This window comes from Eutrigla gurnardus, assembly GCF_963514095.1.
Source record: "Eutrigla gurnardus genome assembly, chromosome: 15".
NCBI classification, from domain to species: domain Eukaryota; kingdom Metazoa; phylum Chordata; class Actinopteri; order Perciformes; family Triglidae; genus Eutrigla; species Eutrigla gurnardus.
The window spans coordinates 4345025-4361322 of NC_139938.1; the positions used below are offsets into that span (position 1 = coordinate 4345025).

General features: G+C 42.7%; 1 protein-coding gene across 1 annotated transcript in view; it reads right to left on the minus strand.

Moving 5' to 3' along the window:
• The window catches only part of nlgn2b (neuroligin 2b), a 55227-nt gene that overhangs the window by 11111 nt on the left and 27818 nt on the right, over positions 1 to 16298 (minus strand). Inside the window, exons 3-4 of the mRNA XM_084028869.1 lie at positions 11663 to 11716; positions 7051 to 7200 (exon numbers count right to left, since the gene is read on the minus strand). Coding sequence (XP_083884995.1) covers positions 7051 to 7200; positions 11663 to 11716 — 204 coding nt within the window. The remainder of the gene's footprint in view (positions 1 to 7050; positions 7201 to 11662; positions 11717 to 16298) is intronic.

Consider the following 16298-nt stretch of genomic DNA (forward strand, 5'->3'; position numbering starts at 1 on the left):
CTCCGTACGCAGCATGTACTGATAACTTAACATCACATTTTGAAAGATTTTCAAAAGCTCTTGTGTCAATAAAAGCACTGACCTGATTTGACCTGAGCCCTGATTTACAAGGCAGTAAATCCTCTAATGGGCATTGTCACAAAATGTGCAGTGAAATGTCACATCCTCCCGAGAACAACATGTCATTTGAATAAAAATCAGTTTGTGTATCTGCCGCTGCAAACAAGGGGATTTTCTTTTTTCTTTTTAATGAAAACATGTTTCTGTCTTGCCTGAGACGACTAAAGCGTTGCTAGCACCCCCTGGTGTTGTATGATCACTTCCCTTCTTCCATTCAAAGACCTGCTGCTACTTCTGTACATTCTCGTTGGATTATCAACATTTTCACACAGATCTGTTAAATCTCCTCGTTGGCACTGGAAGCTCAATCTGCAGACCTGCTGGCAGGTCCATTTCAATAAGGTATCACTCTGTACGTCAAGTATAGCCAGAAGTGAAATTATATTGTAATTGGGCTTCCTCCTGCTGAACTAATGTCATTTCACCACACCGCCCATAGGCTTCCAATGTCATTGTATTTATTACCTTACTTATCTCACTCAATTTTTCTTCTCAAAAGGTCCATTCAAACGGTACCAAGCTGTGCGGTAAAACCAGGCTGTCATGCACGTTTTGAAAAGCAATGCTTCAAACATCACACTCGCATAAAGACATCTCAAAGCTTTTCAAAGAAAGTTCCATTTCAGAAAAACAACTTGTCTCAATGAAAATCAGTCGGTGAGAATTAAACACGGATCAAAATAAATGAGTTTAAAGTCTAAAAAACACAGTGTTGTTTACAGACAGAACTTTCAATCACAAATGTAATGATGCTGACATAGAGCTGGTTTAATTATTTATATATGCTCATTAATCATATTTGCTGTTACATGGGTGCATTTGACAGTTCATGTTCTGTAACCCCTTGTAAAGGATTATGTAATTGTACATTTATTACAATGCATAAATAGCAGGAATACAATGGCTTTTAAGTAAAAAAAAAACAATAAAACATGAGGATTCTCAAATTCTGAAGTGATAAGAAGAATCTTTGTTTGATAATATTTTACATACCGTTTGAGTTTGACACTGTGTGTGCGTGACATGTCGAGCATAGAGTATGACCACTGCATTCATTATTTTCCTTGTATGTGATTGGTCCGGCTGTGCAGCTGGCTGCCAGCCTGGGGAGCAGATTGGTGTCAGTTTTAGTCAACATACATATAATTCATCAGTGCGCAACGTTAACGATATCGTGGAAGCAACTGTTCTCGGCTTTAACCAGAAGCCTCCAAAGCACAGTTTTACCATCACATTCACCCTGATCACATTCGACACAATCACACCTGCAATAAGGACCAGACAGACAAAGTACGAAGCACATAGTAGCAGTTTATGTACATGGAATTGATTTAAGAGGAGCTAGCGGTTGGGACGCTTGTGGATCTGTGCAGGGAGTGGGAGGTGTGCTTCTTTTGTATTTAGGGACGGCAGAGTTGTGAGAAGGCAGCGGGATCAAATTAATTGACAGCCAAAATCTGAGCTGGCTAAAAATACTGTTTCTGTCATATTTAGAGGGATGTTTTTGAACGGGCGACACGAGTTGAACTCAAGGCTCACTGGGCTCAGTAGGATTTGTGTTCGACTTGATTTGACCTGTGCTAAAAATGTTTTCATGTGCACGGGCTTATAAAATATACATAAATGACATTTATTAAGTAACAGATGAAACTGTGTTTGCTAGTGAGTCACAAACAGGGTACATGAGCAGCTTATGTTTGGATATAAGATTAGATAAGTTGATTGATCTGTACTTGATGGACAAACTAAACAAGCTAAAGGGCATACATTTTTCTTTGCATTTTATTATATTATAATATTATAGAAATAAAGCATCTTAATAAAGAGATCAAATAAGGAGATACAATAATGTGTATCTGCATCTGTTTAACCAACAAAATGATCTGTTTATGTATCTGTATTCAGATTAAAGTCCTACGTGGGTGTGATTTATTTTCCAGTTAAATCAGAAAAATAACATAAAAAGATAAAAAAAATGTAAACTAATATTCATTGGTAATGTTTTTTTTGAGTGTGTGTCTTAAACAGATGAATATTCACTGAAATAGAAGATAAAGTCAGTGTTTCAGCCGGGTTTATTTTAAATGGAGGAAATTAACACACACAACTGCAGGCTGCTCGGTTTAAAAGAAATTCAGCTGGGAACGGTCAGCTACTACAGAAGACCGCAATCAATTTCCAATAACGTGTAGGAAAGGAAACGACTAGTTTGTTAAATCAAAGTTCGATGTGCACTCCGTGGTGGGAAACGTCAGTCTCCTCACGATTCGATTGCAATTCAGAGGGTCAGCATTAGATCAGTAAACGATTCTCAATGCATGGATTTAAATGTAATGAGAATTTTTCCTTCAAATCTTTCAAACCAATTCCTATTTGTATGATACAGTTGGTGTGTTACTTATACAAAATGTGGGAAGTTTGCCCCCTAAAAAATGTATAAAAAAATCAATAATCCATGATAGACTTTACTGCATCGATGCAGAATCTTTCAACGAAGCATCGTGATGCAACATAGAATCGATTATTTCTCCCTCCTCTAGTGGCCATCTAACAATCTGATTTAATTCATTTGAAGAAACATGACTGACATTTCAAACAAGGCGCTCCCCCAAATATCAACCCTTCAACTTCTGGTACAAGAAATCTGTTTTACCCGACTAACATATTTGGGTACATCCTTAGTAGCGATAGTAGTAGAAATCAGTATACAGATATTTTTAACTCTGGTTACATTTCGTAAGGTTAAGAGCAAAGGCATTTAGAATCGAGGGGAAACATTCACAGACAAATGAGACTTAACGTCACTTAAACTCAAGAACACTATTTAGCAATGTAAGCGGAACAACTGGTCGCATACACCTTAAAGCTGCTCTAATCAATACATTTCTATCAATAGTGGATGAAAGGTATGAATGTGTAACGTGAAAGAGGATCCCAGATTTATCACCAGAATGATCCCTAACTCTGCAGTTCCTCTCAGCTCTATGTGCTCGTTTACTGCGCTAAAGAGCCACATATTAACTTGAGTTGGTGGAGACCAAAACCGAGGGATTCGTTATAAAACGTACATTTATGAGATGGCCCTAAACATGACTCTAATGTTGCTCTTTGTATGCTGGATGTGTAAATAAGCAACTTCCTGTTAACAGCAAGCCGTAACAACTTAAAAGAGGCCCACTGTTGTGAATGCTAATGTTGCCTCATGAATAAATGCTCATCAAAATGAATGTCAATGTTGCTCAGTGTCGGCTGGATGCTGCTCACACATCCTCCGTATATACGTTTTAGTTCACCAAGTGGTCAAAGAATCTCATCAATAGGCCATAAATGAAATAGACCACCAGTATTGATCTATTCGGGGGTTAGCACGGACAAAATAGGACTCATTTTCAGAACATTGACAGCACAATTAGTTTGTTTTGAACTAAAATACTCCTTTTACTCAGTGTAAAAGCCAAGGCTATTAGCAGTGTGGTATTAACTTCCAAATAGGTTGTTCTTACTTGCAAGTAAGAAGCTGAAATTGGTTAGAAAGTGCAGAGAAACGTTTCCAGAAGAAGCGTTTCATCTCTCTTCCTGAGGTGAAAAATGTTCTCACTCTCAGAGACCACGATGCTGGGCCTTTCCCCAGAGTTCATTAATTAGTTAATTAGTTAATTAGTCTGAACAGATGGCTGTGCAACACAAATCAGAAGGCTCTCTGGGCCCGGAGCAGGAGGAAGGTGGGAGAAGGTGAGCCGAGGAGCAATCTGGAATCTAGACTTGTCACCGGACCTCTGAACTCGGCTGTGTGCAGCAGACATTTTCCTCTCATTCTCCCATTTTACTCCACAACGACGGGGCGATTCATAAATTAATAAGAAAAAGTATAGCATTTGCTGGAAGGGTACATGTGTATGTGTCCCGGTGGAGTGAAAGCACGCGGCGTTAAAGCATATGGAAGGGTGCTGTGGTCACACTGCAGGAGCGTTTATTTGAATAAATACTTTGCATCACTGCAGATTTAAAAAAGCATTTCTGACGGTTTATTTTTAGAACCGTTCCCATCTCCCTCCCTTCTGTTTCCCTCTCCCTCACTGTCTCTCTATGATTCTCCCTCGCTCATCTGTCTCTATTCCCTGCTCTCTCCTCTCCCCTCATTCCTGACTCCCTATCACTCTCTTAAAGGCGCAGGCATTGTATGAAATGAGGTTGGCATGTGTAAGCTCCTGAGTGTGTAAGTACAGGATAATACTAAAGATCAGAACGTAAAACTATTAAAATACGGCACGCTTGTGTTTCTCACTTTGACTCAAATTCACAGTGTCGGAGAGGAGCGCTATTAAAAATTCACACGGATGGTGCATTATTCATAAATATGGTTTACGCACGGCACGGAACCAAGAAGCGCACACACACACACACACACACACACACACACACACACACACACACACACACACACACACACACACACACACACACACACAGTCACATGCACAAGGAGATATTTGTGTGCACATGGGCAAACATGCATGATGCTACGCAAACATGCAAACACATACACACACTAGGATAATCGTCTTAGTACAGTAACCCATTTAAAGCATATCAGAGAGCGAGAGAGAGAGAGAGAGAGAGAGAGAGAGAGAGAGAGAGAGAGAGAGAGAGAGAGCACACGTTCGACACGTACAAAAATGTTCAACAATGTTAAAGGAATCGAGGACACTGCGTCATCCCTCATAATCACTGAGCAGGGCTGCTCTCCACATTTCTGTGTGTTTCCTGTGCGTTTCGGTGATCCTATGCAGAAGCTCGGTGCAATAGACGCTCTACATAATGTGAGAGCGTGAACCTTCAACGTATCCCACACGATTCACAGCGATTATGTCAATGTAAATCAAGCAGATCGAGATGTCTGTAAAGGAAGGGAACAAAGGCGCCCGCCAAGAGCGTTTCCAATCGGAGTGTAATCTAAACACTACAATCAGCACACCTGATTTCAAATGTGTTAACGGTCACGATTTTGTCTGGCTGCTGTGGGAAAACAAAACAAAAAAACATCCTCGTAACGAGCTGAAATCGAGCAGGATAAAGCTGCCGGTCCTCAATTCACTAACTCCCAGTTTGTCCTTGTCCCCCTCTCCATTGGCACTCTCAATAACGCTGTGGATCATGTTACCCTCTGTTCATACTCGCTGCAGCTCTTGGACGGCATCCTAAACGACTCCCATTCCTCTGTTTATCATTATTCGGTTATGTTGAAACAGGCGTGATGCAATAAACAATATCTGATTACCCAACCTGGCAACCGCAATGCCAGCGTCAGATAGTCTGTGTGCAAACACCTCCAAAAAATGACGGCGAAAGCAAATACTTGAATCCACTGATATCCAGCAGCACACACACACACACACACACACACACACACACACACACACACACACACACACACACACACACACACACACACAGCCCACAGTCATGGGCCATGCAAGCACTGCAAAGCTCCAAGAGAATGGACAAATAAAATACCCCTTAATCCAAAAATACACTGAAAGCAACAAACACATTTCAATTGTGTTTTCAATGTACACCAAAGGCACTAAGTGGTTGGTGGGGTCTCTGAAGTATACTGTACACTGAGTCAGATCCTGGCTGCTTTTCTGCATATTAAAACAACAATAAACTAATTGAAAAGAAATGTAATTTTCACGGTATGTGAGCACAGTAAACACACCTGTTTGTGCTTTATTATGAAATCCCTTTGCACAGAAATAACACTCGGTGTCCAGATCAAGTAGCTGTTCACACAGACTGTTATTGTACAAGCACTCGTTTCCAAATCCCCCCCCCCCCCCACCACCACCACACACACACACACACACACACACACAGGTAGTGTGTAATGTCAGGTGTGTGTGTAGAGGGACAGGTTGCCAAGGAGCTATTTTCAAATGCAATGATAAATTTCTCTCTTTGCTCTCTGATTGTGCCAATCGTCTTCATCCATGTCTGTTGCATCTAGATGCCCCGTGGGAAGAGGGGCAGGACAGAGTTGTAGCCCCAAAGTCAAAGATCTACAATCTAAATATCATTATTAAGGCATTTATAAAAGCAAAAGCAAACAGGTGTGTAAGGTGAAATGGTGTAGGAAGTCGGGGGTAAGACTGAGGGACACTGACAGGTCAGTGGTCATAGTTTGATGGCATTTTTAGATTCATGAAACTTATAGGAACCATCACTGCTTGATTTGAGTTTGAATTTGTGCCTAAATCTATCAACCTATACTTTCTGAAACTTACTTCTACCACAAAGGGCAGCAACCAGAAAATTGCAGACTGTCAGCTTTAAAACATTCCTATTGTTCTGATTTATGTGTTTTTCATACATAGAATTACTTACAGAAAGGCAAATACACCACATTTACTTCAGCAACATGGCCTCACAGCACTTCTAAGGGTGTGCCGACACTCGCTGTTAATTGCTTCTTTGGAAAACACATTCCTGAATTAAAGAGCATTCATCGGAATCCTTTAGGGTTTAGGGTTATTACAACATCATATGCTGGAGAGAAGAAAGGGTAAAACATTTCTGATCTTATCATCAGCATTTGAAAGGGGGTGAAAATGTTTTTCTTGTTGAACGGCGTTCACATGCTATCAGAAACAAATAGAAACAGATAGAAAACATAACACATTAAACACTGGGAAAGCAATGTCATCCCTTTGAGTTCATTTGTATCTGCTTTGAAGATACTCACTATTTATTTCCCATACATGGTCTACAGCACTGTTTAAATCACTTTTCGAACAGCAACAAGTTTATACGTGCCGCCATGTTTTGATAGACGTCAGCTCTCGGACACAGGCATTGGTCGAGGTGAGATCACACATGTCAAACAAAGTGCACATTGACATCAGAGGCGTCCATGCCCGACACCAAACTTACCGAGCACACCGAGGCGATAGTTCATGGTGACCACGATGACATTTCCATAGGCGGCAAGGACGCTGCCGTCAAACATGTTCCCTGAGCCCTCCATGTAGGAGCCTCCGTGGATGAACAGCATCACCGGCTTCTTACGACGATCCCGAATATCTGCACCACACAGACAAACAATGGTGTTCGTTAAGTTCACGTTTCATTCATTCTTGGGTAAAAACCACACCCTGACACTTTTAAAGAGTTCCTTTTTTAGTAACCACAATCAACAGGTAGTGTACTCGCTATAATTTAAGACAGCTCTCGATGTGTGCAACACTCGTCTAGTAAAAAGATCCATATGCAGCTCCGTCTAACCTGCTGCAGCCGGTGATTCAGTTGAAAGCAGAAGATGAAGATAAGAAGTATGAAACATATGAGGACTGTCTTTAAGTTGGGGCAAGTATTTCATGTCCGCCTCACTGGGCTTATCCTCTATATTTCATTCTGTGATGTCTGTTTCCCCCCGTCCTGTGTCGTGATGGTACCTTCCCAAACTCTTATTCCCCTCCATGTGTGGAGCAAATGGTGCAGCCAGTTCTGATGCCCTCTCTGTTATTGGTGTCTTTGTGCCCATCAGTGTGTTGCTATGGTTCACCCCCCACCCCACCCCCACCCTCACCACCCCCCTTGCAGTGTCTGTGGTATGGTCTGAGTGTCGATAAGGCTGAGAGAGCTGCCAGTGCAGTCCAGTTAGGCTGAGCGTCTGCACTGTGCAGGGCCTGTGGATAATTTGTATGAAAGGCAGACCGAGTGGAAACATAAATAACAGCCACGGCATCTGTTTACCCTGATGAGCTTCAGCACTCAGAGTTGGGGGAGAGAGAGAGAGAGAGAGAGATAGAGAGAGAGGCAGAGGGCGAGAGAGAGAGAGAGAGAGAGAGAGAGAGAGAGAGAGGCAGAGAGCGGGAGAGAAAGAGAGATAAAGGGGAGTAAGGAGATGAAAATAGGGCAGTGTGAGAGAACTGACGGGGGTAGAAACATGGATGGGAGGTTCACGTCGAGAAAAAAACAAAACACGATAGAAAGGATGAAAAAATTGGAAATGTTACAAAGCAAGTCATACATAGCGAGGTACGCTAATGAACACTCAAATTCACACAGGATTCATACAGAGACACACACACACACACACACACACTCTTGCATAGGCAGCTGCGATGCTGAGTCGCTATGGAAACTGCTTCTTGCTAATAGAACTGCACCAGCCATTCCATTGCACCGACTCACTGAATGCCTGTTGCCGTGGTAACAAATTCTACTCACGTATTTGCACACCCGCCTGCATCACCACCTGAATCTCAGGTTACACATGCACTTGGGTGCGTCACTCACAGTCGCACACGCGCACACACACACACACACACACACACACAAGTGAACATGGAAAAATGGCACATATGGCTTCACAAACACACAGATCTTTTATGGATCAAACGTATGACACAGACAGACTGGCTAAAAATAAAGATTTTCAGTCGTACACTCTGTGGCGCTGCTCTTTTTCTGCTCTTCTCCGGTGTATTTTGCAGCTCGGCTGATTTCCCAGAGGACGTGTAAACAAGTTCAATTATCCCGGCATTACCAGGACAGTATGGAGGAGTGACATATCACCAGGCCTCACAGTAACACTCATTCCATAAATTAAATCCTGAGAGAAAACAAACTCGGGCTATGACACGTCGCAGCCATTTTAAAAGGCCCAATCGGTATTTTGTTTAACCTTTAAATGACTATTTGACTGCCGCTTTGACACAGATTACTGTTGTAAACGTATTTTATGTAAAAACTATTTCAAAAGTACTGCACCGGTTCTTTTTGAATTCCACAAGTTCTTCCTCCTTGTCTGATGCCTACATTACCCACAATGCAACTTGACGGCCAACAGCTGGGTTGGAGATTCAGGTGTGTTGAGCGAATGTAATGTAGCCTCTCGCCTCGAGCAGAGATGAGGAGCGGGCTCCAGACGTCTGCTAGACTTAGTCGTTTTGTGTTTAGTGGCCTGCAAATACATTTGGTAGTTCATTCTCTCTGCATGTGAGGAACCATTGGTGCTATAAAAATCTAATTTAGTTGAGTACTGAAAGGAGAGTATCTTCTCTTTTCTTTATATTTGGATCACGGATTGTTCCTTTAATAGGGAGCCCCCTTTTCAAGCGAGCGTCTGCTCCACATTGAGCAAACAAAAAAAATCTTTCATTCGTTTTTCTATAAGGTTGAAAAATTATAGTGTTTTTCAACACATTTTATTCAGGTTAAATTGGTATCTATTACTGTAGTGGACAGTAAAAATCGAGAAGCTTGCAATTTTAACCACAATCGATCAACTAATTATGTTAGCATTTAACGACAACTGTGACTCTTTTTGTTTCACTTTTAGCTTTCGTGTATTATCATACTGTGGATGAATAAGAGAGTGCAAAGATGTTTTCCTAATAAGTCAGAAGCACCAAAGCTAAAACTATATTTGCTAAGCCCAATAGAGGTTGGAGTGAGTCCAAAATCCCCCCAAAATGGAATAAAAAAAATCAGTTCATTTTGGAATAAAAGATAAAAAGCTCATGCATACCTACAATGCCTTAATGAAAGGTGACAAAGAAAAAGGTCCAAGTGGTGTAAAAGAAGACATCTTGCAGACTATATTTCATTACTTGTACGCACTTTATTCTGACAATATTTTAGGGGCTTTAGACTTTCATCAGGTAAGCGTAATAATAATAATTTTTTAAATGGTGCACATTGAAGGTCATTTGGTGAGGCGTCTGGCTAGGCTATGATAATAAAAACTTAAGATATGACACCATTTGCATGAGATAATCACTTTTGTGCAACATAGAATATAAAATAAAATAAATAGAAACAGAGTTGGATGTGTGTTGAAGCGAGAGACATGGACAATGAATGGAGGAGGCTCAGCACAAAAAGAGGGGTGATTGGGGGTGCAGGGTCGCAGGGTGAAAGTGTTTCACTCAGCCCAAATCCAAGGCCTATATGGCCAACAAGGAGCTCTCTGTCTTTCCTGCCCGCCTCCAAAACACTGGCACATTATTCACTCGCCTTCCACCTAACCTGATACGATCCTCCTCGATATCCAACCCCCCACACACACTACTATTCTCAATGTAATGTCTTGCTTTTCCATTTTTCTCGTCCTCTCTCATTCATGCTCTTATGGAAATCCCAATCGATTTGGGCGTTAAAGTTTCAGTCTGACTCAGCACTTGATTACTTTGTTGCGTCCGACCCCTACGCCCGAGCAATGCAGTCTCTCGCAAATAACGGTCCAAAACAAGAGGCTAATAATAGTATTTTCCCAACAATGTTTGGGATCCTGTGTCCAATCCATGCCTGCGCAATTAGAAGTGAGGAATCCGGTCCAAGCCGAGCCCTCGTGATCCTGTCAGGATCCATCAGGTGTCGACATAAATGTCAAGCTCGACCGGTCTCCTACTCATCCACCCTCTCAATCTCTCAATTTCTCTACATCTCTCTCACTTTCAAAGCTTTGTAAATGTCATTTCATCATGCACTTGTCTTCATTATGACTATTTTCCCCTTCTCTCCCCCTCATTGCCCTCCCCTGTGCTCTCGCACTGCTCTGCTTTCCCTCTTCTTTCATCTCTATTCTATCATTCTGCTCCTCTCCGAGGCAATCCTGCATGAATCCTTCCTTCTGTTTTCACCGTTAAGAAACCACACAATTGGATTAGCTACATCTGTCTCTTTTTAAACCATAGCAATTAGAGATGCAAGGGAGAGAGAATTCAATACCCAAATAGCACGGAGCCCAAAATACAAAAAAGAAAAAAAAGAAAAGGCACCACACACATTGGCACAAATTAGAGCACATGCACTCAGGCGTAGATTTGCACATGTACAACGCTCGAGTAGACACACAACGCACAAATGGAAATGTAATGCACTCAAAATGCTATGTAATATACAGTATGTCTGGGCACGTGTACAGAAGCAGATGCACACAACGTCTGCATATATTTTTGGCAGCATCAGTAGCGAGAGCGTCTCCATTCGACTGCAGTGAACTTGAAAATGTACAGCAAGCGCAGAAATCTTCCAGTTCGTTTTTTTTTTTTTTTTCGTCTCCGTTCTTTGAAAATGAAGAACTGGAGAAAGCCCGATAATATTATGAAGGACAATAATTCAGCAGAGCATTTCATAAGGAGTTTAGTACGAGAATAAAAGCGGTGGTGAAAAAGGACTGAGTATTGATTTTCAGTGATGCATCGCACAGGATAGTCAGAACATCAGCATGTGGTTGATCAACCACATAGCAACCGAGAACGGAGAGTAAATTACCTCCCCATGCAGGCACCCGGAAAGTGGCATTTGTGATGGGGGGGCTACTCTATATGTAGCTCTCCGTGCATTTCAGCTAAACACGTGAGAAGGGATGGCTGATTTGTGTGCTGATAAACGCAGTTAACAATGGACAATGCAATGTGCACACAGAGTGATGAGTCTTAGGTGATTATTAATACAAAAACAAACAACATTCCCCACAGAGCTTGAAAAATGGAGCACGAGGAGGAAAAAAACAACAACCATGCAATTAAAATACCTTCATCCCTTGGTCTGTTCATTGTAGACTCATCGTGTTTTTTTGTGAGCGGACCTAAGGTTCAGAAAAGAGGGGGTGGGGGGGGACAAAAGACAAAATTCAAAAATTTTGCAATTGCAGAAAAACTGAATAAAAAAAACAAAACAAGAGAAGATTAAAATAGAAACACAGCCAAAGATGAGATGTTCTGCTCTGTTACGTTTCAGTGGCTACGTGCACCTGAAGACAAAATGTTTACAAGCATTACACGCCGTTTCCTCAAAAGATAACCCCCAAACCCATCTGTTTTAACTGCTTAGGATCCAGTCACGCACTGCCTTGAAATGACCCCAGAGACCACTTCTCCTCAACCCTTCTCCCTATCAGTCCTGACACACTGCTGCTTTGTAAAGAAAAATCAATGAGCGGAATCAAGCCATCACTCCTTTCGGTCAAAAAAGGCAAAGGAATGCCAAGATTGCCCGTAACCTGCTCCAGCTCAGGACAGTGTTGCAGTGAAAAGTCCCTGCAGGATCTAGAGAGACTCGGCTGTCAAAACGTAACACTGGAGACACACACACACACACACACACATGAGACATGCATCTTGAATACATGTGACCGCGTGAGCACGTCGTGCACAGAGAAGATTCTGGCATACAGCCTGAAATGTGACCGAACTGGCAAAGAGGGAGCTGTTTTCGATATTTACAGCGCCTGCGAAAGGCTTGTGACAGGACTCCCCTCACCAAGGTCAAAGAGGAGTCCCACATTAAGCTTTAATGCTAACGTCAGTTAAATGCTCCATAGGGCGCAGCCAACAACAAGCATTTATCACAGTGACCAACCGGCGGCCTGATGCGTCACCCTCTGTAAGTCTTTACTGATAAGGATCCCATTCGTTTCGCTTTTTTTCTTGCTTTCTGTCAGTGGAACCTTCCATCAGCCTACAATTACCGCTACGATTAGTAGTCGTCCTCAGTCACTGTCTACGTACGCACGTCTTGGAGAAAGCCATTAACACCCACACACACACACACGTTCACTAAACATCCACACGCTACACAAAGCATGTTAACAATGCCCTTATCATGTGTTGCTGTCCTCCTCGTACCCACCCAGCAGCACATTCCCCACCGGGGGGGCGTCGTAGTCTCTCATATTAAAGAATACTCTACATTGGGGTTGCCGAGGGGTTTATCACTCTGCCGGAGTGCTGCTGACATGTCTGTTTCTGCCATTCAGCTCGACACCTCACAGTGAGTTGACGGTATACCATTTCCACGGACGCCGCTCGTCTATTCACAGACAGCGCCACTGCACTTCACCGTATAATGCTGCATTTTCACCCATCCTTCTATATGAATATGGTTTCCTGATATAAAATGTTTATCTCCCGTCTAAATGGAAAAGGGATCAATGCTGAATGGATTTGCTGCATCCTCCGAGTACCACCACACAAGCGCCCGATCCGAAGAGCACTTCCTGCCGTGGAGGGGAACGGTACAGTAGTCGGACCTCGGCTACAGAGCAGACCGGTAGACGGACCGGTAATGGATAGAAAGGCATATAAGTCCTCCGTCTTGTCAGCACTTCCCCACTATTTAGCAGCACTCTAAAACCACACCTAGCCGCTTAATGGAGACTTCTCTGATTTCACTCGTTATCTAATGCCTAATAAAGAGCTAACCTATACGTGACAATAAGCACCACTCAAACCGACAAGCGATTTTGGGAACTGACCATCAGACTTCACCTTAAGACCTCACGAGTGCACCTCACTTACACCAGAGTTTAAAACTACACAAATCTGTGAAATTGTTTATAAAACAGTAGCATTGCCCATCCCAAGTGTTCAGGAGTGCAAGGTGAAGTCTTCTTTTTGTCAGATCAACAGTCCAGATCCTGCCAGGAGACATTAACTGTGAAGTCTGTATGCTCTGAGATCAGATCTCGTTCTCACTGGAATCCGATCAGCCAGACCACATGGCGAGGCGGCCTGGCTCAGGTTCCAAGTGAGGTGTGGGCGGCTTGTGGGTGCAATCTGGACATCATATCAAAATAGGTCTCCATCATCTTCCCCCCTCACGGGAGATCCTCTCCCCAGAGACGGCAATGGCTTAGAAGGGAGGAAAACTGGGTCTGGAGCCCAGCTGAGGCCCACGGTCTGAGCCCCTTTTAAGTTACTGCTGATGAAAATCCAACATTTCCTGATTTTGCCGCTTCAAAATGAAAGCTTTTAAATAACAAATTAAGGATGTTAATTGTGAAGAATTGATGGGGAATTAAATGTGTTTGTCCTCGAATTAGCGGAGCTCCGTCCGCTTGTTATTCTTCAACAAAGCAAGTCTACTAATTCTGCAGGGATGAACAACATAAAGGTAGACTTTTATTTTGAAGAATATATAGGAAATAAAACGTGTTTATCCATCGTTTACAGCCACTACTTTGAGCATGAAATGTATCCGATCAATATCCGATCAGGCGGGTCGCATTAAGGTGTCAACTGTGGACTTTGAGCATGCTAACACTAGGTATCATGTTTTTGCTCCAATCTTAGTTTTGCATGATAGCATGCTGACATCAGCTGATTAGCACAAAACACAAAGTACAGCTGAGGTTGATTAGTTCTGCAGGTATGCTTATAAACCAAAGCATTGAAATCCCAACAGCCATGGAGAGCATTGCTAAAAAAAAAAAAAAAAAAAAAAAAACATATTAAAAAAGTATTCAATTTATAGTGATATGAAACCACGATAATCAGAAAAGCTTCACATTTGAGATCTGAGCTTGAAAATGACTGAAACTTTGAATTATTTATCAGAATGTCAGGTATGTCTGACTAATGGATACATCTTTTCAGTACTGGTTGTCAGTATATTGTGGGTATCTTACTACCTCTACAGCAATTGATAGCATTGTTATGTGGCCAAGATCATGTTTATTTGGGTGATTCGATACTGATAGCAGTATTGAGGTCTTCACTTCTGACAACAAACTTCTGACTTGTGAAGAAAAACTACGATTGATGAGACGAGACAAACAGTAGGATGTAGCCGAAGGGAAACACAAAACCATCTCTCCCCTCCGTCTCAGCAGAGGAGCCTGCCGGTTGGTTGACTGTCTCATGATGTAATGGGCCACTGGTCACAGAAATGCATTGGCCTACGCGGGAGCATTTGGCTCGGGTTGTCCCAGTACTGTTTGACCTAACGCAGCTCCATCTCTCAGTCAACAGCATTTCTGTTCGGTTCAGTGAGCTAGTGGCCAGAGCGCAAGCTGTCTCCCGTCCCTCTCCATTTCCTCAGTGCGGTAAACGGGATGAAGCTGCAGTATGTCATGTCTATGGTGGCCTGTCTGCTTGACAAGGTGTCAGACACAGCTTCGGTTCAACCCCCCTGCATCCAGGCAGCAGCTTCCAGCACATGCAGTCCTATCCTCGCTGCTCTTCATCTCTTCCACTGTGCCCCCAGCAGCCAGCGCCATCCTTGCCTCCACTGTCCTGCCTCTTGAAATATGGTTTTTAATAAAGAGCACAGTAAATGGCTGCTCTAGCGGCAATAAAAATGAAGGATCTGAGGCCCATAGCTGCTGAAACAGGAATGCAGGGAGACAGTTCTCTTGCCTAGCAGCCCGGCTACACAGGAGAGTTGCGGTAGAACACTGTAAATGGAGGTAAGGAGCAGGAGGGAGATACACAGAGAGTGTAAAACTCAATCTACAAGAACATTTGTGTTGTTTACATTATTCTAAGGAGTTATTTGGAAGAAGAAGCAGGATTCATAGTGGCCTGGTGGGGAAGGGCACGAAGCTCATTTGCATTCAGAACAGTGACCCCTTCTACCGCCATCTGCATAAAGATGGAGGAGAGGGGCGAGAAGAGAGAAGAGGCAAGGATGGTTTCAGGGAGGAGAGATCAGGAGGGGTGAACAGATGCAGAAAGACAGGAGAACTGAATTTTCTTTTGTCTAACTCAGAGAACAGTGTTCAGTGGTATATATAAATATATATATAAAATGACCCTACTAGTCACTTGATTTATTACCTCAGTGAACGTTGTAAACGTGATGGTCCTTTTTGGACTCAAATAGACAATAAAACAGGGTATGCTTTGGGGTGAGGCTATAATGGCTGTCCAGTCTGGGAGTTAGCTCCACCCTCTTGTGTCAGCAAGACGGCGACATCAAAAAATGCCAAACTCAAGGCTTCAAAACGGCAGTCAACAAACCAATAGGTGACATCACGGTGACGTTGTCTCCCGCTCATATACAGTCTGTGTTTATATGACATGCGCCGTAACCACTCGGCTACACAGACTAACTGAGCTTTGAGTTAAACTCCTAATAAATAATGACTCCGGATTGCTTTGCTTTAAAGGGGGTACTTCTGACAACATCACAGCTCCAACAGCATGTAAACTATTTGCGTGAATGTGACAGCAGTTACGTGTAAAATGTGGTGCGTTTGATTTCAGGGGCACTTCAGTCTCCTTCAGTCTCTATTTCTCTCTCACACAGGGCAAAACATATCCTTGGGGACAGCATCAGCCTTGTGTAAGCAGTGACCCCTGACAATAAGTGACAGATTCTGACAAGCAGACAGGGCTACATGTTAAATCAGTCTCACTCATTTGCACACCTTGTCCCCTGGGAATCAC